This window comes from Hippopotamus amphibius, chromosome 4 (genome assembly GCF_030028045.1).
Source record: "Hippopotamus amphibius kiboko isolate mHipAmp2 chromosome 4, mHipAmp2.hap2, whole genome shotgun sequence".
NCBI lineage: Eukaryota > Metazoa > Chordata > Mammalia > Artiodactyla > Hippopotamidae > Hippopotamus > Hippopotamus amphibius.
In genome coordinates this window covers 34,226,486-34,254,263 of record NC_080189.1, presented here as the reverse complement: position 1 = coordinate 34,254,263, position 27,778 = coordinate 34,226,486, and the positions used below count along the sequence as shown (strand labels likewise).

Sequence of the window (27,778 nt, the reverse complement as noted above, 5' to 3'; positions counted from 1 at the left end):
GAATAGTCCTAACGCCAAGAAATCTTTCTCTGTCCCTGATGTGTGTTGATCTCTATTTGGTCCAGATGGACTTCCAGGTCTTCAGATGCATTACATTTGTAAAATATCATCGCTGACACTGATACTAATCAGATTAATAAATTAAAGGTTGTTAACTCTTCATTCACTAACGTTGGGCCCTGGGGATCTCTATCTGGAAATGATTAGAAACTATTATAACAAAAAAGTCTACTTAGATACCATAGACAACGTTTGGTCTTCAAATCCTCCTAGTCCAGGGATTGGAAAACTATGGCCTGCTGCCTGTTTTCGTAAATAAAGTTTACTGAGACTCAGCCACTATTGTCTGTAGCTGCTTTTGCACTGCAATGGCAAGAGCTAAGTATTTGCAACAGAGACCATATGGCTTACAAAGCCAAAAATATTTACTATCTGGCCCTTTCCGGAAAAGTTTGCAAACCCCTGCCCTAGACAATCACTACAGAACTAGACTGGCCTGCTTCCCTGTCCTTTTTTCTGTATGAGACAAACTGTGGTTCTTCTACATGAAACAAACAGATTTCTAGACTCATAAAAACGGGTGCAGGTGATGACTTAAAGGTGCAGCACAGGTGACATCATTCACTCAGATGTTTTGTATAAAAACACCCTGAGGATGAGGCGACAGGGTAAGATGTAGCCCAATGGTTTTACATTCCATTGCTCTCCCTCTCTGAACTTGACAAAGTAATCGTTGTCCCTATAAAGAAGTTAATGTCTCCATTGCTGGCTTTCTCAGGAATCACTGACATAGGAGAAGTTTCCCAATTTCTGACCGAGGGAATTATCATGAAAGATTTTAGTCATCCCAATGTTCTTTCACTCTTGGGAATCTGCCTTCGAAGTGAGGGGTCTCCACTCGTGGTCCTACCATACATGAAACATGGGGATCTTCGAAATTTCATTAGAAATGAGACTCACGTAAGTATATTACCGAATTTACTAACTTGTGAACTAGTTTGTAAGCCAGCCAGCCTTCCAAAATGTGCCTGTTTTCAACCTTTTTAAAAGCTTTTAGCCAAAGAAGCAAATATAAAATGGTGGCACAGGGCTTCCTAGGTGGCGCAATGGTTAAGAATCTGCCTGCCAATGCAGAGGTCACGGGTTCGATTCCAGCTCCAGGAAGATCCCACATGCCACGGAGCAACTAAGCCCGTGTGCCAAAAAAAAAATAAAATAAAATAAATAAAATAAATAAAATGGTGGCACCATTCAAATGGACAGAGGCCATTCAATTCACTGGTTCCTCAAAATTCTCAATCCTAGTAGAAAGATAGTGATACTTAGAAGGGTTTCCTGCAGGCAGTGATTCTTAACCTACCCTGCAAGCATCCTTGCTCTACCATCTCCTGGATGGGTACTCATCTTTGAGTGCCTACTATGTGCCAGAAAAAGCACTGCACAGGACATGTAGAGCCAGAATGAGCCTCAGCCTACAGGGACTTTTAACTAGAAGGAAATACATTGAAAATCAATTATAAATGAGTCTCTTGCTATTTTTCAAACTTGCCACCCACTCTCTACCTCAGGACCTTTGCACTTGCTGCTCTGTCTGCCTGGACTACTCTTCCCCAAAATATCCACATATCTCATTTAGTCATCAACGTCAGCTTTTTGCCCTAATGGCATCTTCAAAATGAAGCTTCTCTGACTATCTAAAATTGCAGCTGACCACCACACCCTCATGCCTTCTGTCTTGCTCCTCTCCCCTGCTTTGTTTTTCTTCATCACACTTACGCTCGTGTGATACTCTAGGCCTGAGTTGTCCAATACTATGGCGATAGGCCACAAGTGAAATCTGGCTAGTCCAAATTGAGATATGCTGTAAGTATAGAATACATCCCATGTTTTTGCAGTTTATTGTATATTAACTGTATCTCAATAAAAAAAAAAAGAATAAATGTGAAACCTAGAAAAAAAAAAGAATACATGTTTTGAATATTAGGCATAAAAGAAGAAAGTAAAATATCAATAATTATTTATACTGATTACATGTTGAAATGATAATATTTTAGACGTGTTGGGTTGAGAAACATTGTGAAAATTAATTTTGCTTGTTTCTTTTTAATTTTTTAATGTGACTATTAGGAAAACTTTAATTACATATATGGCTTGTGTTACATTTCTATTGAACAGTGCTCTACTGGCAATAAATAAATAATATATGTATATATATATGTATATATATGTGTGTACATACACACACACACACACACACCCCATTAGAATGCAAGTACATGAGGGTAGGTAATTTTGTGTCTTTTGTTCACTGCTGTAGCTCCAACACCTAAAATAGTGTTTGGCACATAGACTCTCAGGAAATATATGTTAACTGAATGAGCTCAGGGTCACAAAAGAGGTTCTTAGATGCTTGCAAATGAGAGTTTTCTTAGTGAGATTTATGCTGGTTCCTAAAGGCAGAGCAAGCAATGGCCAGACCAGGACTAGGGAGGGAAGGAGGAGTCCACAGAACTGAAGTCACAGATGGCCCCAGGCTGCTTCTTGGCTCCTGTGAACAGGCCTCTTTGGGAGTTATGGAGTAGCTTTACTCTTTTTTCTTTCTTCCAATATTTTCTCGGGTCCTTTCTCTCTCTCTTCTCCTTCTGGGGCCGCTATAATGCGAATGTTGGTGCGTTTAACATTGTCCCAGAGGTCTCTTAGGCTGTCTTCAGTTCTTTTCATTCTTTTTTCCTTATTCTTTTCCGCATCCGTGATTATCACCATTCTGTCTTCCAGGTCACTTATTCGCCCTTCTGCCTCAGTTAATCTGCTGTTGATTCCTTCTAGTGTATTTTTCATTTCAGTTATTGTGTTGCATATCTCTGTTTGTTTGCCCTTTAATTCTTCTAGGTCTTTGGTGAACTTTACGATCTTTGCATCCAGTCTTTTTTCAAAGTCCTGGATCATCTTCACCATCATTATTCTGAATTCTTTTTCTGGAGGGGTGCCTATTGCCTCTTCATTTAGTTGTTTTTCTGGGGTTTTATCCTGTCTCTTCATCTGGTACAAAGCCCTCTGCTTTTTCATTTTCTCTATCTTTCTGTGGCTGTGGTTTTCAGTTCCACAAGATGAAATACTGCTGATACTGCTTGATACTGCTATCTGCTGTCTTGTGGAGGAAGCTGTCTAGGAGGCTCGTGGGTGCTTCCTGTTGGGAGGGACTCTGGAGTAGCTTTACTCTTGATGAAAAACAACTTCATAAACATGGGGTCAGGTTCTCAGAGGAAATAAGCTCTAGGATAGTAAATAAATATTTTGTATTTAACCAAAAGAATAAAATATTCCCTGGCAGTGAATTTTTGCAAATAAGTTGAATTTACCTTATAAGACACAAAGCTTTGGCCTTACTATACCCACTTTTCCACTCTGACTCTTGCCATTACCCTGATGAGTTCACCTGGTTGGATATGCCACCATCTCTAGGTATTATTCCCCCAGGGTTAAACATGATAGAGATTTCCTATTATACAGTAACATGGCCTTTTATAGTCCAAGGAGTCTGTATTTATTAAAACCACTAACAGATATGTCTTAAAGAGAAGCCTAAAACATAGGAAATGGCCTCTCCACACACTGTGTGCATTAAGCGGGGGGAGGCTATAGCCCTCCTTTCAGGGTCCCGACTGTCTTCAGCTCACAAACTCCACAGGCTACTGAAGAAGAGATGTCCTGTTTCTGATGGCCAGGCACCAGTAGGACTGTCAGCCACAGTGACATCTATGTGATTTCAGATACAGTCCTCATAGTTACTGAAGGCATTACTCTGTCCATCCAATTTTGTGTGTTGAGCTTATGGAGAATGAGATTTCCTGTTCTCTGCGTGGGTCCAGGCCACTGGTGCTTCAGTACCAATAGGAGGGCTTCTGATGTGATTGATTTCACTACAGTGTGGGCTTTGGAGTCTAACAGATTTAGGTTAAAATCCTAACTCCACGACTTACCATCTGAGTGGTTTGGGGTGATTAATTTATCTGGGAACTTCCTGTATTAACCGTGTGTTTCTGATGCTCTGACTCCTGGGGACTTGCTGACCCTGGAGGGACTGCCCCTCCCCAGACTAGCAAATCCCCAGAGGTATTAAACAACTCACCTTCAAAGAGCATGCCTTTCATCACCAAACCAACCACTCCAGAGCTCATACCCCAACCACCTCCTTTAAAGGGCTCTCACACTCTGGGACAGTATCCACCTGCCCTAATCACTTCACGACCAGGTACCAGACTACTAGGGACAGTCCCTACACCCCAGAGCCCACTAAAACTATTTAAACCAGGCAATTCTAAGCCTGCTTCCTCTGCCTTACCCATTCCTTCCCACAGAAACCACAATAAAGGCTCTTGCTTATGTTTTCCCCTTGCTCCCTCTGCCTCCTAACCAACCCTGCTGCTTCCCTGTGTGGCCTTATATGACATGGCATGCCTCCTTCTCTTGGGAATCCTGAGAACAGTCTTTTCAATGGCAGTTGTTCCCATCTGCTGGCCTTACCATACCTGAATAATAGTAAAACCTACATTTTAAAACACTTCCAGTTCCCTATCTGGAAAATGGAGCCCATATCACCTGCCTTAGAGAAGTGAGTGTATAAGGATTAGCCAAAATGTATAAAAACATCTAGCATGGTACTTTGCAAATAACAGATACTTAATAAATTATTGCTCTTATCAACAGGGCACAAGTTATTATTTGAAACAAGGTAATTCTTATAAACATTTCATAATTCTGAGACCATAGCTACAATAGTAAATGCTTAGTTTATGTATTTCCAATTCTCTTTGGTTACAGAATCCAACTGTAAAAGATCTTATTGGCTTTGGTCTTCAAGTAGCCAAAGGCATGAAATATCTTGCAAGCAAAAAGTTTGTCCACAGAGACTTGGCTGCAAGAAACTGTATGTAAGTATAAGAATCTCTGTGCCTGCCGTCCAAATTAAGTGACAAGGAGGAATCTGTTTCCCACTGTTCAAGGCTAGTGAAGATGTTTTCTCTTCTCATGCAAAAGTCCTTTATTTCCGTTACAGTTTTAAATCAATATGTAAGCACTGGGGATGTAGGCGGAGCTTTCAGTCTTTATCAAACAGAATTTAAAAGGAATTCTCCAGAGGGGGGTCTTAAACAGCTGTTGTGTGCTCTTGCTTTTCTTTTTCCTTCCCACTGATTGCCCGCAGTGTTGTGGTTTCACACTGCATTAGTGTTTGGGAGGGAGAATTTGATCTTCAGCATTTTACAGTGAAAAGGAGAGGGCTGGTAACACAAATACCAACATTTTGTAACTTCCCAAGAGTGGATTTGAAGTCAGCCTGCAGAAGCCCTACCAAAAATGGTATTTGGGAATGAATATACAAAGAACTTTATTTGTGTCTGGCTGCCTGGGCTGTATAATACAACAGTCAACAGTTTGTGATTGATTTGTGCTTTCCCTTACATAGCACTGATTCATGACTTATGGTATGTGTGAATGAAAGAACTGTGCTATTAATTTCCTACCTTAGTTTTGGTCAATATAACAACATAAAAGCCAGCCTAAACAAAGGATACATAGCCTCAGGTAGAAGAAATTGATTTTGGTTGAACCTTGCTGTTTTCCTGTGTATCCTTTTTCTCTGTTACCTCACTGGTGGAGCATATGAGTTGTCTGTACTAGCCTAGACCGTTGAAAATGAAATAATAACATAACAGTCCCCTGTCATATGTCCTCCATAAAACTAAGTATTGCTAATAAGTTGACAAGTGAAAATTAGTGATTGCTTTGGGTAGTCAGTTGGCATACTCCATTTAGCAACCAAGGAAAGCTGGGAGGGTGACCAATTTTACTATTTCTCCAGATCTACAATAAAGCAAAAGAGATTTTCTTATGCTACATCATTCATAATCCCTTTCCCTGGCCTGTTGAATTTGAAATGTAGATGTCAAGCATTTTTATTCAGGAATTCCATTGTAATTTAGTGCCGGTCAATACAGGCCAGATGAAGCCCTCCCTGCAGAAGTTATGGATTTCAAATACGGAAGTCACTTGTTCTAATCTATAGAGATTCAGCATCACTGTAAATTATTCTCTTTCAGCCACCAGTAATAAATTTTTGTTCTTTCTATAGGCTGGATGAAAAATTCACCGTCAAGGTTGCTGATTTTGGTCTTGCCAGAGACGTGTATGATAAGGAATACTATAGCGTACACAACAAAACAGGTGCAAAACTGCCAGTGAAGTGGATGGCTTTAGAAAGCTTGCAAACCCAGAAATTTACCACCAAGTCAGATGTGGTAATGTACTGATCACCCCAACCTCCTCTTTTACTTTCATGCCTAACTTTTTTAGTTGTTTTATGGAAACTTAATTTTAAAAAAAGAAAAAGAAAAGAAACCTTCAACACCACTAATTTCAGTTTTCTTTTTAAGTAAAAATGGGCTTAATTGTCTAACAGGTACCCATAGTATGTTTTCATAAATTCATTCATTTATTCTAAAACATTTGTCCAGAAGAACAGCATGTTAGGTCCTTGGGAAGCCCAGAGCTGAACCAGGTATGAACCCTGTCCTCCAGGAGCTTTTGCTCAGCAGGAATGGGAAGGCATGTCTGTCACTAACTCACACAAAGTAAACTGGGATTAGTCTAGCCACTCATAGCACAAGGGCAGAAGAATTCCACCTCAAGAAATCTAGAAGCTGTAACTGAGGCACATCTAGCAGTGAGGGCATCATCCCTGTGTCTAGCTAGAAACGTGCCCTCCTTTATCTGCAAAGGTCATCCTCCTCTCACAGAACAAGCTTCTAAAGACATACACCTGAGCTCTGAGGGTGGGCAAGACACTCACCTGGGCAGCTAAATTTACCACACTGCCCTTTTACCTGGTGGAGGAGGTGGCCTTAAAGGAGGATGGAATGGACAATGAAATAAAAAATGCCAATCCAGGTGAGACAAAGGAGCAGGAAAGCATACACATCTTTAAAGTTCTAAGGAAACAGTAAGCAGTGGTGATTCGGCAAAAATAGAAGGCACAGAGGGAAGTTATGAGAATAAATGGAGAAAAACATTTTCATAGTAGATCATGGAGATCCTTAGAAGCAAACTAGGGAGTCTGGAACTTATTCTCTGGCCACGTGGAAACATTAAAGTGTAATCAGATTACATTACAACCTTTCTTCATTCTGTAAGATGTTTTGAGAGGAGTAGATGCAGGAAGACAAAGTGAGAGATAGAATTTGAAATAGTATAGAAGTTGTAAGAATAGAAAAGAGATGGAAGGAAAGGCATCTCAGGGGTAGAATCAATATTTAGCAAGACGTTCATGAAAGTCAAAGCTGAGCAAAGTTATATACTGGTCCAGTTATAAATATGTGAAGCAGAGGATCAAAAGCTGGTTTAGGAGGGAAAATACCAATTGAGCCTGGAACATATTGAGTTTGACTTGGGAGTGGGACATACAGGCAGAGGGTTCTGTCATCAGGCAGTAGGAAATGTGGATCTGCAGCTTGTACAAACTCTATGGTTGTCTTAGCCAACTCGGGCTGCCATAACAAAACACCATAAACTGGGCGGCTTAAACAACAAACATTTATTTTTCACAGTTCTGGAGGCTGAAAGTGGGAAATCAGGGAGCCAGCATGGTAGGTTTTGGTGAGTCTAGCACATGCCACCTTCTCACTGTGCCTCATGCTGGGGAGAGAGCAAGAATAAGCTCTCCAGTGTCTCTTCTTGTAAGGGCACTAATCCCATCTTCATGATCTCATCTAAATCTAATTATCTCCCAAAGGCCCCCCTCCGAATACCATCACATCACATACAAATTTGGAAAGGGGGTGCACAATTCAGTCCATAGCAGAGGTCAAGGCTGAAAATAGACCTTTAAGAGTCCAAATACAATTATTCAGAGGAACCTACAATATATGAAGTGAGGGAGAAAAACAAAGAGGTGGGAGACCCAGAGGAAGAGAAAGTTTCAAGGAGAAATGGGATGTGGTCAGCAGGGGCTACTGCTACTCAGTGCACAAGAAAGGTCTTGAAAGCTGGGTGACCTGAATGACTTGGTCTAGAGTGTGCAGGGAGCCTGGATGTTGAATGGAATGTTCTATTTGCCTTTAATGAGTCAAGAGGACTATGATATGTGGAGGTAGAGAAACATTAATGTCTCAGTCCTTGAGTATAACAACTGAAAACAGGAAAAGTGTTAACTGCTGACATCAGCAAACAAGGTGGGGAGAAAATAACGTTAATGGAGGACATAGATTGCAAAAGAGAAAGGGTTGGCAGCTATTAAGATATAACAGGGGTTGGGGATCTAAGTGCAGTGTTGGGAGGCTAGAAATCATCTACCCCCCTCCCTGTGAGTCAGCAAGAGAAAGAGGTGTGGCCTCTATTGGTAAGCATTTCAAAGAAGTTGTGGTCTTTAAGTGAAAGCAGAGTTTCAGTTCCTGAGGAAGTGGGGGAGTCATTAGAGAATAAGTTGAGGGTGATTGGGAGTCTGTTTTCAAAGAACAGGTGTATCACAGGACAAGGTGGAGGAATGGGACTTCAGGGTGGGTAAGATTGGTAAGAGGATGTGATAGCCCATGCTAGAGCTTAATGCCTAGGATCCTGATCCTGAAAGACTCTGAAAAAGATGAAAGAAGCAGGTTCTAGAGAGGTTGTCTGAGGACACATTAGTGATGGGCACTATGTGAAGCAAGTGAAGGCATAAGGTCAGGAGAATTAACTCATCCTCAAAGAACATACATTTCATCCAGACTTTACTACTGGTAAGAACCAAAACCAACTCTCACAACTCAATAAGAAGGCAAAATAACCCAATGTTTTAAAATAGGCAAGAGATTTGAATAGACAGTTTACCAAGGAGATATATGAATAGCTAGCTAATACGCACGTGAAACACATACTCACACAAAGACTTGCACATGAATGCTCACAATAGTGTTATTTATAGTAGCCAAAAACCAGAAGGAATTTTAATGTCCATCAACTGGCGAATGGGTACATAAAATGTGGTATATCTATACAACAGAATAATACTGTGCAGTAATATGAAGGAACCACTGATGCTTGCCACAACATGGATAAACATCAAAAACATGTCAAGTGAAAGAAGGCAGACTCAAACTATTGCACACTGAATGACTCCATTTATGTGAAAGTTCCAGAAAGAGGCAAAAGATTGAGACAAAACAAATCAGTGGTTGCCTGGTGCTGAGGGTGGAAGTGAAAATTGACTACCAACCAGCATGAGGGAAGTTTCTGGGGTGTTGGAATTGATCTAAAACTGAATTGTGATGATAGCTGCACAGCTATATAAATTTACTACACATCATCAACTATATACTTACAACTGACAAATTTTATCATGTGTAAATCATACCTCAGCAAAATTATTAAAACAAAACAAACCTGATGACGTTCTGGATGCTCAAGGCAAGAGTTGGGTTTCTGAGGGTTTTGACAACCTGGTACACGCACCACTATCTCCACAAGAATACACTCACAAAGCAAGGAGGTTAGCACTTCTTATAAAGCAACTGCCACTCAGACACTTGACTGGAAGTTTACACAGGCTTCTGTAGATACAAAGTGCTATGTCTTTCTCCCTCTCATTGAAAGACACTATACTGTACTGTTTACATAAGGGTGAACCTGAGTAATCCATACAGTGCTGCTTTGGCAAATGGTTATTGATTGCATGGATAAATTTTCATAAAATTTCATTTCTAGGACAGTGCAATCTTTTTAATGTTGGCATGGAACATTTCCAAACGCATGTAATAAACTATATGTATGTTGAGACCTACAAGCAAAAACTTGCCTGTTTGTAGAAGGGTCTACTTTCTCACAAATGCCCAGATAGAGTTCAGCTAAAGTCTGAGTACTCTTGAAGCCCTTTCTGACAAAATGGGAGTGTGTCTATACTTGCAGTTACTCATACCCACTATTGCACAGTGTTTCACGCTTAGTACAGGTGCTTCCATTAAAGTCAGTGCTGACTTCTCAGTTGTTCAGCCAACTGGCTTTTTCATCCTGCTTCATCATTCTGCAGCATTTAGTATAAACTACTCCTCCCTTCTTGAAATTTCCTCCTCCTCTGGTTTCAGGGACTCTGGACCATCCTGTTTTCCTCCTGCTCTTTGACTGTGTTTTCTTTACCTTGACAGCTTCTCTTTCTTCTCTCACAGCCAGGATTTTGGTTCTCAGGTGTCAGCCTCCCTTAACAATTTCAGCCGTTATCATCAACAGTCACCTTTGAATCTCTCTTCCTAGCTAGTTTCATCAGCAACACAAATTTACCATGTTCAGAGTCAAATTCTGTCCTGCCAACTGTCAATGCCTCACTTCTTTATTTCTATTAATGATACCACCATTGTGCAATATACAAACTCTTAACCCTTTTTATTGTGCAGTTCTTTAAATTTTAAAGATCGCATACAGTTATATGACCACCACCACCACAACCAGGACGTGAAACAGTTCCATCATCCCAGAAAATGTCCTTGTGCCTCTTTGTAGTCACCCCTGCCCTAACACTAAGACCTGGAAACCACCAGTCTGTTTACTGTCTCTATAGTTTTACCTTTTCTAGAATGTCATATGAATGGAATCATACAGTAAATAGCCTTTGAGTCTGTCTCCTTCATGTAGCATAATGCGTTTGAGAGGTATCAGTAGTATCAATGTATCAGTAGTTATTCCTTTTTTATTGGGGTAAAAAACTAAAACTGACCATCTTAACCATTTTTAAGTGTGCAGTACAGTAGTGCTAACTATATAAACATCCACTGTGCAACTGATCTCCACAACTTCTTCATCTTGCAAAACTGAAACTCTGTATCCACTGAACAACTCCCCATTTCCCCCTCTCCCAACCTCTCTGGCAACCACTTTTCTACTTTCTAAGAGTCTGACTACTTTAGATACCTCATTTATAACTGAAATCATGTAGTATTTGTATTTTTGTAACTGGTTTATTTCACTTAGTATAATGTCCTCAAGATTCATCCATGTTGCAGCATATGACAGGATTTCCTTTTTTAAGGCTAAATAATATTCCATTGTATATATATACCACATTTTCTTCATCCATTTATCTGTCAATGGACATTTCGATGGCTTGTGTCTCTTGGCTACTATGAATAATGTTGCTGTGAACATAGATGTGTGAATATCTTTCCTAGATACTGATTTAATTTCCTTTGAATATATACCCAGAAGTAGCCTTGGTCGATCATATGGTAATTTTCTCTTTTAATTTTTTGAATACTCTTTTCCATGGCAGAATAATTCACTCCTTTTTATTCCTAAGTAGTATTCCATCATGCAGATGTTCCACATTGTGTTTATCCATTCACTGCTTGAAGGACATTTGGGTTCTTTCCTGTTTTAGGCAATTGCTTATACGTAATTGTAACTGCTGTAACATTTGCTTAGAAGTTTTTGTGTGAACATAATTTTTATTTGTTTTGCATAGATATCTAGAAGTAGGATTACTAGGTTATAAGCTGTGTATGTTTAACTTTATGAGAAGCTGCCAACTGTTCCACAGTGCCTATATTATCTGATAACCCTAACAGTTATATATAAGAGTTCTAGTTGTTCAGCATCCTCATCAGCACTTGCCATTGTCAGTTGTGGAATTTTAGCCATTTTAATAGATTATAGTGGTGTCTGATTTTCTTTTTAATCTGTATTTCCCGAATAACTAATGATGGTAAGTGTCTTTTCACGTACTTATTTGCCATCCTTATTCTGCCTTTTGTGAAGTGTCTACTCAAGTCTTTCCCCTATTTTTTAAGTTTCAGAATTTATTTTCTGGAGTTTTTTAAATTGGGTTGTTTGTTATTTTACTGTTAAGAGTTCTTTATATATTCTGGTTGCAGTTACATGTTATCAGATACATGTTTTTACAAATATATTTTTCTAGTCTGTGGCTTGCCTTTTCATTTTTTTAATGGTATCTGTCAAAGAGCAGAAGTTTTAAATTTTATTGAAAATGTTATCAATTTAACAGTTGTTAAATGTTGTCAAATTATCCATTTTTTTTAATCAATTGTGCTTTTTTACAAATTGTGTTATATCTCAATTTACCTACTCTTGAATGCTCAGATTTGGCTGTGTCTATTCCTTGATTGCCTCAGCCTTTCTATCACTTTTCATAGTTTATAACAATCTCTGTCCTCCAATAACTGCTTTGAGCATCAAGCTCACTGCTGGTGCTCAGATACTCAGAAAGGCTTAAGCGTTCACACAATAGCATGAATGGCAGTGCTCTCCTGTCTTGAAACTAAAACTGACTTGTTTCCATCATTCTTTTTGTTTTTCCTTTTTTTTTAATTAATTTTTACTGGAGTATAGTTGTTTTACAGTGTTGTGTCCATCATTCTTTAATGCATAAGCATTGTACACTTCCCTGTAGCTTTGCCTCTCTCTCCCCTTCCCGCTCTCTATCCCTCCTCCCCTCCCCCACCAGCCTCTTTCTTCTGCGTCAGCATCATTCTCCTCTTTCACTGCTCCTCCTCCACCATCATGTCAGTCCATGCTGTTAAGAGGAGTTTGAAATGCAGACTGTTCTCCCTCTCACCTCTTCTCTCCCATGATTCCTTCAACCCTCCTCTGATACCCAGTTATTGCCCAAGTCCTAGAATTCCTTATAAATTTATCCAGTACTTACCCCTTTTTTGCAAATTTGCCTCCAGACATCCTGTAGCCTAGGCTGTCAGTTAGGGATACCTGATCACACACAAGTAATCAGCCTCTCAGAACTTTGGTTTCTTTATCCTTAAAGCATCTACAAAACTAGTTACATTACAGGGTCGTCATAAGGATTAAATAAGGCAATCTTTTTTTAAAGGGCATGACGCCGGCCCGTGCCAGGCTCATTCGATGACAGGTACTCTCTCCCACCCTTCTATTCAGGAATTCAGTCTCATAAGATTCTGCGTTGCCAGTGTGCAGTAGCAGCCCTCACCTACTCCTGTTCAGAAACCTCCTAACTGGTCTCCATATTGTGGATGGGCTTCCCCTGTTTGTCTAAAGCAGAGTGTTTACAGATGCAATCTCCTGGAGCTCTACCCCAGTCACGTCCCATCGATTTCAGTTTAACCCACTTCAACATTCAAAAACATGGTCCCCTTTCAACCTTATCTTTCTGTCATCCCTTCATCTGCTCCACACATCAAGCAGAGTGACCTGTTGTCCTTATAGTTCAAAAAAACACATGAGTACTCTTACCCCTGGGCCCACTCCCTCCATCAAGAATACTCTTTCTGCCCTCACAATGCACGTATCTATTTAACAAATTCTCCCTGTTCCTCAAGACCCCCTATACTGTCACTTTCTTCCTCAGTACCCCACTATTATCCCTTTGCCTTTTCACAACAATTTTACCTCTTTTCTAGAACTGCTCCGTATCACAGTTGTTAGATCTTATTGTTCTATGTGACAGTTAATTGCATAATACTCTTAGCCCTGTTAAATCAGCCTTGGGACCTATCCAGTAACTTGAACAGTAACCTACTTGTGCATCATGAAGGGTCAGTAGATACTTGTTAAATTGATTTAAATTCTAATGCAAATTCTGGAACTTGAAGGTTAACACAGTGAAGTTGTCAGAGGTGACTCATAAGATTTTCAGGCATTGAAAACTTCAGTTTTGAAGGGCAAAATTATCTGGTGCCCACCTGGGAAGGAATTTGTTTTCTCTATTTGGATCAAGGAAGTTGGTGACCTTAAAGGGTTCTTGCTCTTGGGCAAAGGGAAATAGTCATTAATGGAGATATGTATCAGCAACCACAGTGTCTACCTGATTTCTTTCTTTCAGAAACACATGCTTTATTCTCCTTCTTGCTGAGTATTACGAGCTACACTTGCTTCTCAGTGTTGTGTTTTCCTGCTCTGTGTGTCTGATCTGTATTCTCTTTCCCCTCTAAACTTCTTTTTCTCAGATCCTCATTTCTGCCCACAAATGCTCCTTGGTCTGTGAGTGTCCTGGAAGTGTTTGCTGCGAGAGACCTGATTTCCCGGGTCCTCTGCCCAGGGGTGACCCACACGTGCTGACCTACTTTCATTGTGTCATTCTCACCTTGGCACACGTCCAAGGCGAAATAATATGTATGACCTGATCTATCCCAAGGAGAGTGCTCTAAATCAAGAAATTGCATATTTAGTGAAGTTTAGTAGACCAAGCAAGTCCCAAGAGTCAGGAACTCTTAAATGTTTAACCCTGTGTGAATTCAGATTTATTGGGGAATTTTTAGCAAATCAGTCAACCTCTGTGTCCTTGTGATCATCCTATAAAGTACAGTTACAGCTGTTTTATATTAATTTCCTCCTTTAACATTTTCATAACATAGTTATGTTATTGAAATTCATTTCCAATTGAGAGCCTTAATGCCTAGCCGTTTTATTACTTCTGATTTTTAATATGGATTTTTACTTTTACTGACTTAGACCTTCTCTTTTAACTAACTTTTAAATGTGGTTACATTTCTTAAGGAGTATTTACATTCATTTGTAAATCCCACACATTTAAATTTTGGAAGGCTTGTCTTTTTTTACTAATAATCTAAAGTTGTAGTGAAGCTATTATAAAAAAGGATAGAAACATAATGCTTTGACCCTATAAGAGAGAACTCAGAAAATGCACTCTACAAATTACTGATGGAATCTTAATCATCATGTGGACTTTGAAAACTTTACATTTACTTGTAATCTAAACTTTATCCAGTTCTGGTTTAAACAAGTCATAAATATGTAGCTTACTGATTGCCTTTCAGGAAAATTTTTCCCAAAACAGCAATAGTACTGAATACACTAATACTTTAGTTTAGTTATGAAGACCAGCTGATCACCTTTCATATTTGTGTGGTTACCCTTCCCTCACCTGGATTCTTCCTTCCCTTGTTTGACCAGTGGTCCTTTGGCGTGCTCCTCTGGGAACTGATGACTAGAGGAGCACCACCTTATCCTGACGTCAACACTTTTGATATAACGGTTTATTTGCTGCAAGGCAGAAGGCTCCTACAACCTGAATACTGCCCAGATCCCTTGTAAGTAAGAATTCCAACAGAATCTTCTATAGCTCTTGTGTTCTTTACTTTTTTGAACCATTTTAAATTTATTTATTTATTTATTTATTTTATTGTCTGTGTTGGGTCTTCATTGCTGCACACAGGCTTTCTCTAGTTGATGCAAGTGGGGGCTACTCTTCATTGTGGTGTGCGGGCTCCTCATTGTGGTGACCTCTCTTGTTGCATAGTACAGGCTCTAGGCATGTGGGCTTCAGTAGTTGTGGCACATGGGCTCAATAGTTGTGGCGCACAGGCTTAATTGCTCCACAGCATGTGGTTTCTTCCTGGGGCAGGGATCCAACCTGTGGCGTTCCCTGCACTGGCAGGCAGATTCTTAACCATTGCACCACCTAGGAAGTCCCGTGTTCTTTACTTTTACAGAAATGCTTGCCTTCAAAGTCCTCACAACATTGCTTTCTTTCTGAAATAGGTATGAAGTGATGCTGAAATGCTGGCACCCTAAAGCTGAACTGCGCCCATCCTTTTCTGAACTGGTCTCCAGGATATCAGCGATATTTTCTACTTTCATTGGGGAGCACTACGTCCATGTGAACGCTACTTACGTAAATGTCAAATGTGTCGCTCCATATCCTTCTCTGTTGTCATCACAAGATAATGTCGATGGTGAGGGGGACACATGATGGGAGGCACCTGCACCACCAGCCTCCTTCTGAGAAGCATCACTGAACCATCCAAACAACAGTCCACACTTTGTCCAATATTTTTTCACTGCCTGGCCACTGAAAGGCCACCAGGTATTATTTGCTTTTGCCAAAATTGCACTATTATAGGACCTTATATTGTTATTTTAAATGACTGGATTCTATGAAATTTCTTATCTGACAAAGCATCAGAGCCAGAAGCTTGGTCCCGCAGGCCAGTGACCAACAGCAATCCTGCAGCTGTGATGATGCTCCTGTCATGTTCAGGCCAAAACCTGAATGCTGGATTGAAATTTTAAAAAATCAGGGTCCCACCTGATTTCATATGGGGAACTGAAGCAATGCATTTTGAGGGCTTCTTGATGAGAGAAAATTCAAAAGGAGTGGTAATGTCCAGGACAGACATGGCAGCCTGGGACCAGGCCACTCGTTTAGAATTAACGTGTTTCGAAGAACTTCTGTGTGTTGTATAAAAAATACATTTTATATTACTGATGTTGTCATTTGCCCATTAGGTAAGCATTCCCTTTTAAATTTTTGTCTACACATTCCTTTTATTGGAGAACTAGCCATAGACAACACAGTCAACATTTCAAAACAGGGCATGAAATGTGTTTATAAATTAGTAGGAATATTTACGTATTGTACATAGACAACATTAAGGTTTTCATAAAATAGCTTAGTCACAGTGAAATATTTGTCATTTAAAAATCAACTGTTTGAGAATGATACCATTCTTATCTGAATGTGGACATTTAGAAGTTTTGTCTGGTTTTGTTTTAATGATGACTCTGAAAATTAAACAAGTAATTTGTGATTATAAATGTTTTTAAAGGTAACTCAGCATGTTTTTAAAGCAGAATACATCTAACTAAAAGCTTCATTGGTTCCAACCATGGCTCATAGGTAGAGCCAAGAAAGAATCAATGGACTGGAAATATTAGCCTCTTTCTCAGGTGGCAGCTTTCCACCTCACAAACAGTTGGAGACAGTAAAATCAGGGGGAGTCCAGTTTTGCATTAGGACATGATTTGTGTTAAGCAAAACATATTTAAGGGGGGGGAAAGGTGATTCAAAGTTCTGGCCATTTCACCCAGATGAACAGTTATCCTGGTCAGGACTTTTGTGATGCTTTGTTCTGTGGGATTTTGTGCTTACTACTGTATAATGCATGTGGCACAGGATACTCGAACTGGTTTTGTTGATGTAAACATTTAAAGTATTATATTTTTATAAAAAGGTTTATTTTTAATGATGTAAGAAAACTTTTGTTAGGCCACAAAAACACTGCACTGTGAACATTTCAGGAAAGGTATGTCGGGCTTGGATTAATAACAGCATGATTTTAAATGGCTGTAAATAGTGATAAGCAAATGTAGTGACTGCCAGTACACCCCACCCTCATTACATCACCAGGACTTGAAGCCAAGGGTTAACACAGCAAGCTATAAAGAGGGTGTGTTACGCTAAAACGCAATAGTAGAGCTGGGCTTTTGTTGCAAGAGAGTGATTACAACCAAAAGCTCTTTGACAATGGTGGAACTCGCCAGAAGACACAGGAATTGTACTGCAGAGATATTCTAATTCAAATGTGACTATTTCAGAAGTGTAAAGAGTAATACTAATTCACAGAAAATTGTAAATGATAGATGAGGAAGAAAAAAATCCACTCCGCAGAAAGAAGTAACTGTTTCTACCATGTCAAGAGAATGAATACATCAAGAATAGCGCTTATGGAATCGACCCATCAACAAGACTGCACACCTGTATATATGCTTGAGAAAGCTACGATGTGAAAATCATGTTTGCTATTTATAAACATGTCCGTAGGTTAATATGTCTGGACAGATCATGGGAGTTAAGTGATTCTTCTAAGAGTTAGATACTTGTCACTGCCTATACCTGCAGTTGAGCTGAATGGTACTTTGTATGTTAATCGTTGTTGTTCTGATAAATCATACAATTAAAGTAATGTATCATCTTGTATACTGAGAGTTGGGTTTTGCTAGTCATGCTTGATTACCTACTCCATTGACATAATGACAAAGGAAGCCTAAGATTGATTTCAAGTCATCCATTTATGAGAGTGTTAGTCAAGTTAATGCTTAGGCACCTAAAAGAATTTGCATCCTTGAATCTCAGGAAATCTCTGTCTTTCTGAGTGTGATTTCCCCTGCGCTGCTGAACTACCTAGCATCTCCCTGACGATCTTTCAATTGCTAGAGCACCTGGCCCCTACTTCAGCTTGATGCTCTTCTCCAGCAAGGTGCATCTTGGACCAGAAGATATGGCAATGGAGCTACAACCCCAGTTGGCACCAAGATACCTAGTTGGGTATTGGAAGAGAGAGACCTTCTTAACCCCTGAAAACTACCCTTTTCATCTACACAGGTTCCCGCTCTTCAGGTGCCCCCAGAGACTAGAGAAAGTACCTTCAGGCTGTATCCATGAATATTCTTGTAATGGTAAACGGATTCAAAGGTGAAGTTTCAGTCATCTAAGCTTTGGGGCAATCTGATTTTAAAAAAAGGTCCAAGTTTAAACCAGTGCCAACAAAGTATAGTGGAGGTTGATTCTTTATTGAGGGAGAATTTAATGCCTGTACCCAGTCAAACTCCCTCCCCACCAAGAGATGCATTTCCATAGAAAATTCAATCAGACCCCATGCCCCTGAAGGACAATAACATGCCAACTTTATATCCCAAGTATCTGGCACTTAGCAGATCTTCAAACAATGCTCAACTGAAACAGGATTTTCTTGCCTCAATCAATCACTTTAAGCCACCACAGATACAGAGTTACCTATGTAGTTCCCATGATGTTTGGTGGCTCGCTGACATGGGGGGTGGAAGGGAATCTTTCTAGGGAGAGAGGGATAAAAAGATATCCCTTTGCCAAGTTTTGCTTGATGCTCTGAATTTTTAATTACCACAGGATTTTTTCACTCCACAGTGTAGGCATCAATTATATTTTTTCACTCTCTGACCTACAAAGGAGATTGCATCCTAAAGAAATATGATGAAGGGATACAGAACGTGTACAAGCACATTAAATGTTTAATTGCTGACATCTTGTATTGTTAATTTACCCAATTTAGTTCAGGAAACAAGTTAACATTATGTAAAAGATATTAATTAGTATTTAATTTAATTCCACTAATATTTAGTGAGCGTCTACATATGTCAGGCATTGTTCTAAGTAATGGGGATTTACAAATAAACAGTCTCTCCCACCCCAAGGAATTTAATTGAAGAGACAAACAATATTGCACAGTTAGTAAATATTAGAACCATGCATTTTCTTAGCTCTGTAAACCATTTTGAAAAGGCTTCACAGTTTATAACTGAAAGTTTGTAGCTTTTGACCCCTTAACTATTTCTCTCACCCCCCTCATCCCCTCTGGCTACCACCAATTTGTTTTCTGTATCTATGAGCTTTTTTTGTGGAGTTTTTGTGGTTTGGTTTGGGGGTTTTTTGTTTGTTTTTTAGAGTCCACATAAAAGCGAAATCATATGAATTGCTTCTTTTTTATGGCTGAATTTTATATATATATAAAATTGAGTTGTATGAGTTCTTTATATATTTTGGATATAACTCATTTGGGTATATGATTTGCAGATAGTTTCTCCCATTCAGTAGTTTGACTTTCCTTTTTGTTGCTGGTTTCCTTTTTTGCTTTTCTTGCCTTTGCTTTTGGTGCCAGACTCAAAAAATTATTATCAAGACTTATGTAGAGGAGCTTACTATCTATGTTTTCTTCTAGGAGTTTTATATTTTCACGTCTTGCATTCAAGTCTTTAATCCATTTTGAGCTGATTTTTGTGAATTGTGTAACATAGTAGTCCAGTTTCATTCTTTTGTATGTGCCTGTCCAATTTTCCCAGCACCATTGATTGAAAAGACTGTCCTTTCTCCATGTGTATTCTTGGCACCTTTGTTGAAAATATTTCTGGAATTTCTGTTCTATTGATCTGTGTGTCTGGTTTTATGCCAATACCATACTGTTTTGATTACTATAGCTTTGTAAAATAGTTTTAAATCAAGGAGGGCATCGCAGTTTAAACATACCAAGTGAAGCTTCTTAGTAAAGCAAAAAGATCAAACTCTGACTTGAGCAAAATACTGAACCTCTCTCAACCTAAGTTTCTTCGTCTGTCACGTAGGTTAGTCCTACTTACTGCACAAAGTTGTATAAGGACTAAAATATAGTGTGTAAAGTCACCTGGATACCATAGTTGCTCAATGACTGTGATATTATTATTATCTTCAGGAAAAGTCCATATAAATGTAGCCTGTAGTTGATGAAAATTAAGCCTGAAAGAAACCTTATAGATGTTTAAATACAAATTCTTACCATCCGTTACCTCATACCAGCTCTATACAGTAGGAATAAAGCTGTGATTCTACCTTGTCCTTGAGTGTATATATGGCCATACAGGTGGGGATTGAGAAGCATGACAAAACAATGACAAGATGGTGGCACCTTTCCTCTTAGTGCAGTTCACCCAAAGACTACCTCTGTCCCTTCTTGTTTCTCGAAACTCTCTACTATTCCTTTAATCACTTCAGTGACTAGATTCCTTTTTTCTTGTTTAGCCTTGAGACCTAGAATTCACAACAGACATGGAAAAAAACAGCCTGTCTAAATTATAGGAAAGTTGCAGGAAGGAACAAGAACAGGAATCCCAATTCTCAGTATTCACGTCTAGAGAGTATTATTGTTCCTTGCTTTGCTCAAATGGATGGTTAATGATTATTCAGACTCAGGAAAAGTAGACTAAGTCCCGTATTCTTATATGGTATTGTATGCTATGTGGAGTGTGTTTGGAAGATAAGGAATACTTCATTAGTACTGTAAACCCATCTGGCTGGGACTAATCATACACAGCTGACTACACAGACACATAGGATGCACTCTTGTGGTGCTTTAGACAATTTCAGGAGATAGGTATGCAGACATTATGCCCCAAAGGAAGAAATGCTTATTCCTTTTAATTCCATAAAGTGTTTTTCCTATTCATACTTGACATTTTTCTTCAGGACTATCTCAATTCCCTATCTATCAAAAATTGGAAATAACTTCAGTCAAAAACCAGTGAAATATTTCAGGTGGTGAATTGAAGGTAATAAAATAAAGGCTTGCCCAAACTGTCCTTTGTTGTAAATTAAACCAGAGGTCTAGATTACGTCAGCCAAAGGTATTGATCACAACGTTGAGAGGTTTATAACTACTATTGACTTACCATGTGACCCTGGAGCAGAAATCTAGGAAAATTGCAAAAGCATATCTATGATAATGAAAAGCCCATCATTAATAGAACTACTGTCCTGTCATCCAGCCAGTACTGTGTTGGCTTCAAGGCAAATATTTAACTAATGCTGGAAACAGAAGTTACTTCTGTCTTCACCCCTTTCTCCACTGCATGCTTCTGAGCTAGTATGATGAATGTGTTTTCCTTCTTATCAATAAAAGTATAGGTTTTTAAAAAAAAAACTGATAGGAATTAGTTCATTAGTTCCATATAAAAGTAGCATCAAACATCCAAATAGCTCCTAATCCTTTATTATTTTTTTTAACAAAGAGCTAGTTCCTCATATAGATCAATTTAGAACAGGGCTCAAGTCCCACTCTCCTCGGCAATTAAACCCTACCTGGTTAAGCATTCTGAAAACTAGTTAGCATTAAAGAAGCAACTCTGAGATGAAAATGGTCATATTTAGGATACATAAAGAGAAAATTTTAAGTAAACTACTAATTTAACATTATTTTGACGCAGTGGTCCCAGATTACAGTCATAATTAACTTTTATCTTTTGTCTTTATGCGTTCACTCTTTCACTGTCACATGGGTACATTTTTTTCACCACGTGAGTTCCAGGCTGGCAGAAACGTCTGCTAATCCTTAGACCTCTGGGCTGGAACGACAAAAATGCATAAAATCTTACCAGGCCAAAGGAGATCAACTTTAAAAATCTTTGTCATCTAAACATGTCAGAACCATTTTTCACTGACACCCCAAACCATTTGTGTTCCCCATTATGGTCCATGGGGTCTGTAATATCAGTTCCTACTTTTATTGGGCAGCCTGGAGTTTTTAAGCACCATATTTCATCTCATTTTCCTTTACCTCTCTTGGTTGTTTATACTTTTCACAGTTATTTTATGAGTTTTCTTTCTGTTTCTAATTCTAGAAGTGTTGGAAAGTGGTAACGGACAGAATACTAACTGCCAACCCAAGCCATCACTTTGACATTTGCCACTGTGTTCCGGTGACATCTGCTCTTTCCATTACAGTCAACCAGGGCCTTCCCTTCCGTAGAACTGTGACTAAACAACCACCGTATTCATCAGTGGCAACAATGCTTGTAAACAAGAAATGCCAAATTCAGAGCCTTTGTGAAATCCTGCCCCGCACTTCTGAAGTCAGGCACATGATCACCTTTAGAGATTATTTCAGAAGTACCAATAGATAAAAATTACAGAGAAACTCAAATATCCTGTCAGTATACTTTTGCAAAGCTGCTTCTGATTTTTCATTAGACTATGAGAATTAAACATAAGGAATTTCAACTAGCTTCAGTGGTAGCCAAAAGATCTACGGAAACACGTGAGTAAAGCGAGAAATCACTATCACAAAGATACTATAAAAATGTTTCAGAAAGAAAATACCCACTGTTAAAACTATATAGGTATCTTTTCTGAAAATGAGCTTAATTGATAAAAACAATAATGATACTAATAGTGATCTCATCCCAAGACACATCACAGGAATTAATGACTGTCTGGAAGCTAATGGGCTAAGGTGATGCTCTCAAGAATTAGTCTTGCTTAATGAAATGCTGTTAGTTTAGCAAACGAATGCTTATCAGGACAGAAAGTAAAAAACCAGAGCTGCCACCTGATTCACAGGGGAAAAAAAAAGTTAATGTGTCACATGCTGCTCTTTTTCATTTTTTCTATTCATTTGTGATATATCCTTCATATTTTTTTCTTTCACACATCTGTCTCCTACTTCTACTCTGAGGATATGTTTACTTAAGGATTGTTATACTGACAGAGATTTAAGCTGTTAATAAAAATGTAACTCCCTCTAGTGCAGGCATATCAAATTTTAAATTATGATGACTTTGAGTCATTTTATTTTAACTACTCTGATGTGAAGAAAATGTGGATCCTCCACATGGGCTTTAGAATATTGCCTCCAAATTATAGTTGGCTTAGAAGTCATTGCTCAACATCTTATTCCAGGGTTATTCTAACAACTGACCTCCTTATTCTGCCCTCTCCATGTTGACTCTTATCATCTAAAACCAGCTGCCAAAATTATATATCTGACTATGTCATTTTCCTGCTTGAAAACCTATGCCCATTCCTAGACAGTCCCTGAATCAATTCTTTATGTTACTATGTCTTGTTTTGTTTTGTTTATTTTTACTATAAAATATATCCTCATGGGAAAAAATTTTAGTTGGACGAAAAGATACAAAATGGACAAGAAATATTCTCTGACCACTCTCCCACAATCTCCATTCTCACTCCCGAAGTGTAACTGATGTTAACACTTTCTTATGTATTCTTCCAGAAATCTCCATTCTGCATTAGTTGTAAACTAAGTCAAACACGTCAAAACATCCTCCAAAACCCTCCATCTTACTGACCAAACTACTACGCGGCCTAATTTCCCCAGTCAAGGAGACTGTTTCTCAAACTCTGACTCTGAAACGCCACTAAAAATAGCCCTCTTTTGTGATAAAGGGGGCTAGCCTGAGTGGTTTGGACCACCCTCCCCCGACTCCCTAGCTGGCTTATCATCTGGTGTCCCTTCAAACGGATATTCTTTAAATATTTTCTCAATGTTTATTTACATAGAGAGGAGATTTAAATGATTTTCCCTTAAAAATTAAAGACTAGATTTACTTATTTCCATTTAACAAAGCAGCATCAATATACTAAAAAAAATTAACAAAATGTTACATTTTTTCTAAAATTCCAGTTCTTTTTTGCAATATTCCAAACTAGACTGCTTGGAAGTTAAAAGGGTTTTAAACTTAGGTTAAAAAAAAAATAAAACACCCCAAAAAATAAAAAATAAATAAAATATCCATTCCTGATAAGCAGCATTCTGTGAGTGATTGTTTCAGAATTTCAGCTGACAACTTTTAACTGAATGGAAATGTATTTACGTGTGGTAAACATACACCACAGAGATGGGTTGTTTACTGTAGCAAGTTACTTCGCTTCACTCCAACCTTCCTTCTGGCAGGAGCATGCCCAACCTAATTTTGTCTGTTACATAAGGAGCCACATGTGGAAACCTGAATCGGCTGACATCATATTACTGACTTAATCCACTCATAATTCAGGGCCCAGGGACCGGGCAGGCAAGGCCCCCCCCGCCCCGCCCCAGCCTATTCTGGATACAAGTGCTATAGTGTAGAGCTTAGGTGGACACACTTTGGAACCAGACATTCTAGGTTTCAATCATTTCCGCCACTTACCAGTAGTGTAATTTTGAACTAGTTTTTTAACCTTCCTAAGCCTCAGTTTCCACGTTTGTAAAATGAAAATGCAAATAGTGGCTTCCTCTTAAGATTGTGTGAGGATCAAAGGAGACGATGTAGGCAACACTTTCATCAAGTGGCAGTAATATCTCTAGGGACCTTGGTTTTACTACCACCATCATCATTGTTATTATTGTTAATTAACTGCCTTTCTCCACAAAAAGATTCTGTGTGGAAGATACTAGAGTAAAATTACCACCAAACAGGTCCAAAGTTTGGCACAATATGTGAAGGAAAAAGTCATGGAAAGAGACGCTGGTTTTCTTCATCCCTTTTAGTGATACCAGCATGACACCAGTCCCAGCTGACTTTACTACCTGTGTGACTCTCAGCGTTGCTTAATTCTTCAAACTGTAGTTCTCCTGTCTATAAAGAATGAAGGTAATTATACCTCACAATGCTGTTTGTAAATATTAAATGATATAATAAGGTTTTATACAAATATAAGGTATTATATGATTATTAGATTTATCAAAATATATTTTTTATTTCAAAATATATTTTTAATTTTAAATGTATGTTAGAATTCATGTGATTCATAAAATTCCCTCTAACCAACCCTAGTGCTTCGTTTGCTCCAACAGAATGGCTGGAGTTGTTTACAGACATCTGTACTTAGATTTTTTTCTCGCAGGCCTGGAGAAGGTTGCTAATCTGGCCCTGGCCTCCGCACGGAGGTTCTGGTCGCTAATGGCTTGCTGACCCTTAAACAACTCCACGTCCTCTTCGGAGTTTAAAGTTTGGGGGTAAAATCACTGCCCCTTCTCAAAGATAAACACAAATGCAGATCTGAAGTGGTGTCCTGAGCTCACATGAGGCACAGTGAGTTTGAATCTCATCACGGCAGTGTTTTTCCAACATAATAAATTGCTCTTTGTTCAAATCAGAAACTGAATTCACTTTATTTTCCAAAATCGGCTCTGCCAGGTTTCCTCAATTTAATTGTATCTTTTTTGTCTGCTGACAATGGAAAGCAGAAGAAAATAGTCTTGCTAAGGAAATGAAATATGACCAAGAAAAACAGGCATTCTCACACTATATGAGGTGGGATTTTTTTTTTTTCACATTCAGTTTTTTATAAGAAAAAAAGGTCTTTACCCTTTGAAACAACAGCATTATTGTGGTGACTGTTAGGTCATATCCACATAGCCCAAAAGAAAATGTTGGAAAGAAAATTAACCAGTTCACAAGGGTATGGACAACATTATTTTTAAAAGGAAATGGTTCTTCATACGTAGAAAGAATAATAAATGATAGCAAAGAAAAGTGAGAGTTGAGGCAATTATTTGAATAATTCAAATAAAATATGTATGATTAACTAAAGCACCTGTGGAATTTAGGTAAAATCATATACAAGGAACACAAGTTAACCAAATTATTACTGTTTAATATACTGTTCTCTGGTATGCTTAGCTAAAATAGTCCTTGCTTCAATGAAATAGTCTTGTTCAGAGAACTCTTGAGTCCTGGTTGACTGATTGGGAGATCTTGTAGTGAATAAATAAGGGTTTAAAGCAAGAAAGGGCCAGGTTCCCATCCCAGCTCTGCGATCTACTCACCATTTGCCTATAAACAAATATGGTTGTCCATTTATTCCATTTTCAAATGTTATTGAGAGCCTTCTACATAACACACACTGTTCTAAGAAGGGAAGATGCAGCAGGGAATATACTAGACAAGACTGTTGCTCCCACGGGGCATTTATTCCAAAGCAGAGGGAAAGAAAGATGATAGATATAGATAGATGATAGAGAGAGAGAGAATGGATGGGTGTGCTGACAGATAGATACACAGAAGAGACAGATACATAAAACTTAATTTCAAATTGTTATGTGTTACAAAAGGAGCAAATAGAATAATGAAATTAAGATTAAAATGACTATTTGGCACAGGGTCATCAGGAAAGGCCTCTCTAAGAAATCAAAACATGAACTAAGACCTGAAGATAAGGAGGAGCCCACAGTGTGAAGAGCTGGTGCAGAGCACTTGAGGCAGGGAGAATACAAAGTGCGAAGCCTGCTTCTGGAGGCAGAAGGGCCCAGGAACCTGACCTGCACAGCAGTAACATGAGTATGTTGAAGGCAAAGCGTGATGTGAGGCAAAGTTAGAAATGTAAGCAAGAACCAGCTAGATTTTGATTCTAACAGCAGTGGGAAATTACTGAAGACTGTTAAGCAAGAGAGGATGTGATTTATTTTTAATAGATTGCTTTGGCTGTTAGAGTGAAAATACATTGTAGCAATGCAAGAGAAGAAGGAGGAGGCTATTGAATAACTGCAGGCGTGAGATCAGGGCAGGCTTGAAGCTGGTTAGAGGGATTGGAAGTAGAGCTAAGTGGATAGATTTGAGATGCATTTTAAAGATAACATGAATGCACCGTGCTCATGAATTGTATGTGTGTAAGGAGGGATAAGGAATGACCAAAGATGATTCCTAGAGTTTTGGCTTAGGCAACTGGATGGATGGCGTCCCCACTTATTGAGAGAGAAAGCTGGGAGAGTCACAGGTCAGATCAAGAGTTCTACTTTGGACAAGTCAATTTCAGATGCCTTTTAGACAAAAAAAGTGGAAATGCCAAGTAGATATTTGAATATGTAGGTCTAAAGCCTGGAGAAACAAAAACGTCCACATTTGGTGGTGTAAAGCTGTGGAACCAAATGAGATCATCTAGGTGTGGAAGCTAGAGAGGGCCAAGGATGGAAGGAACTTCAGGGCACTATAGCGTTTACAGGTCAGGGAGTTGAGACTGAGGAGTTACTTACCTCATCATAAAATGCAAAGCTATCACCTGGAAAGATTAAATAAAAGTATGTATGTTTTGCTCCTCGCTGGTAAAGACACTCAACAACTGTTAATTTCTTCCATTTTTTAACCCTCTCCCTGCTCATCCACTCCCACTATCCAGATATAATTCACAAATTATATTCAAGCTTGTCTTTTTCATTTTGAAATGGAAAATTGTGCATCCTGCACCCACTTGTTCACTTTGAGCACCTCAACTCCTGCTCATGCTTAGATGATAAGTTTATATGACCATTTTCATACTTAGAGAAAACCCCTGAAAGCATTGTATGCATCAGGATTAGGTTCAGAAAACCCCAAACAATGAGGCTTAAATGAGAAAAGAGTTTCCTTCTTTTCCACAAAACTGGTTGGGAGACAGTTGGTGGGGGCCTGGGTGGAGGCTGCAAGATGTTGTCGGGGACCTAGGCTCCCATCTTTCTGCTCTGCCATCCCAGTGCATGGCTTCTAGCCTCAAGGTCCAAATGGCTTCCTGAGTTTCAGGAAGAAGGAGGAAAGGTGGAATCAGCATTCTTTTTTTTAATTGAAGTATAGTTGACTTACAATGTTGTGTTAATTACTGCTGTACAGCAAAGTGATTCAGTTATACATACATATTCTATTTTTATATTCTTTTCCATTATGGTTTCTCATAGAATATTGAATATAGTTCTCTGTGCTATACAGTAGGACCTTA

The 27,778-nt window shown here is 38.8% G+C and overlaps 1 protein-coding gene across 3 annotated transcripts in view; it reads left to right on the top strand.

Moving 5' to 3' along the window:
* The window catches only part of MET (MET proto-oncogene, receptor tyrosine kinase), a 114,709-nt gene extending 96,988 nt beyond the window's left edge, over positions 1 to 17,721 (top strand). For all 3 annotated transcript variants that reach the window (XM_057731236.1, XM_057731235.1, XM_057731237.1), the window contains 5 exons: positions 779 to 960; positions 4,822 to 4,931; positions 6,131 to 6,296; positions 14,920 to 15,056; positions 15,508 to 17,721. In XM_057731236.1, coding sequence (XP_057587219.1) covers positions 779 to 960; positions 4,822 to 4,931; positions 6,131 to 6,296; positions 14,920 to 15,056; positions 15,508 to 15,718 — 806 coding nt within the window. In that variant the 3' untranslated portion in view covers positions 15,719 to 17,721. The remainder of the gene's footprint in view (positions 1 to 778; positions 961 to 4,821; positions 4,932 to 6,130; positions 6,297 to 14,919; positions 15,057 to 15,507) is intronic.
* Positions 17,722 to 27,778: the final 10,057 nt, after the last annotated feature.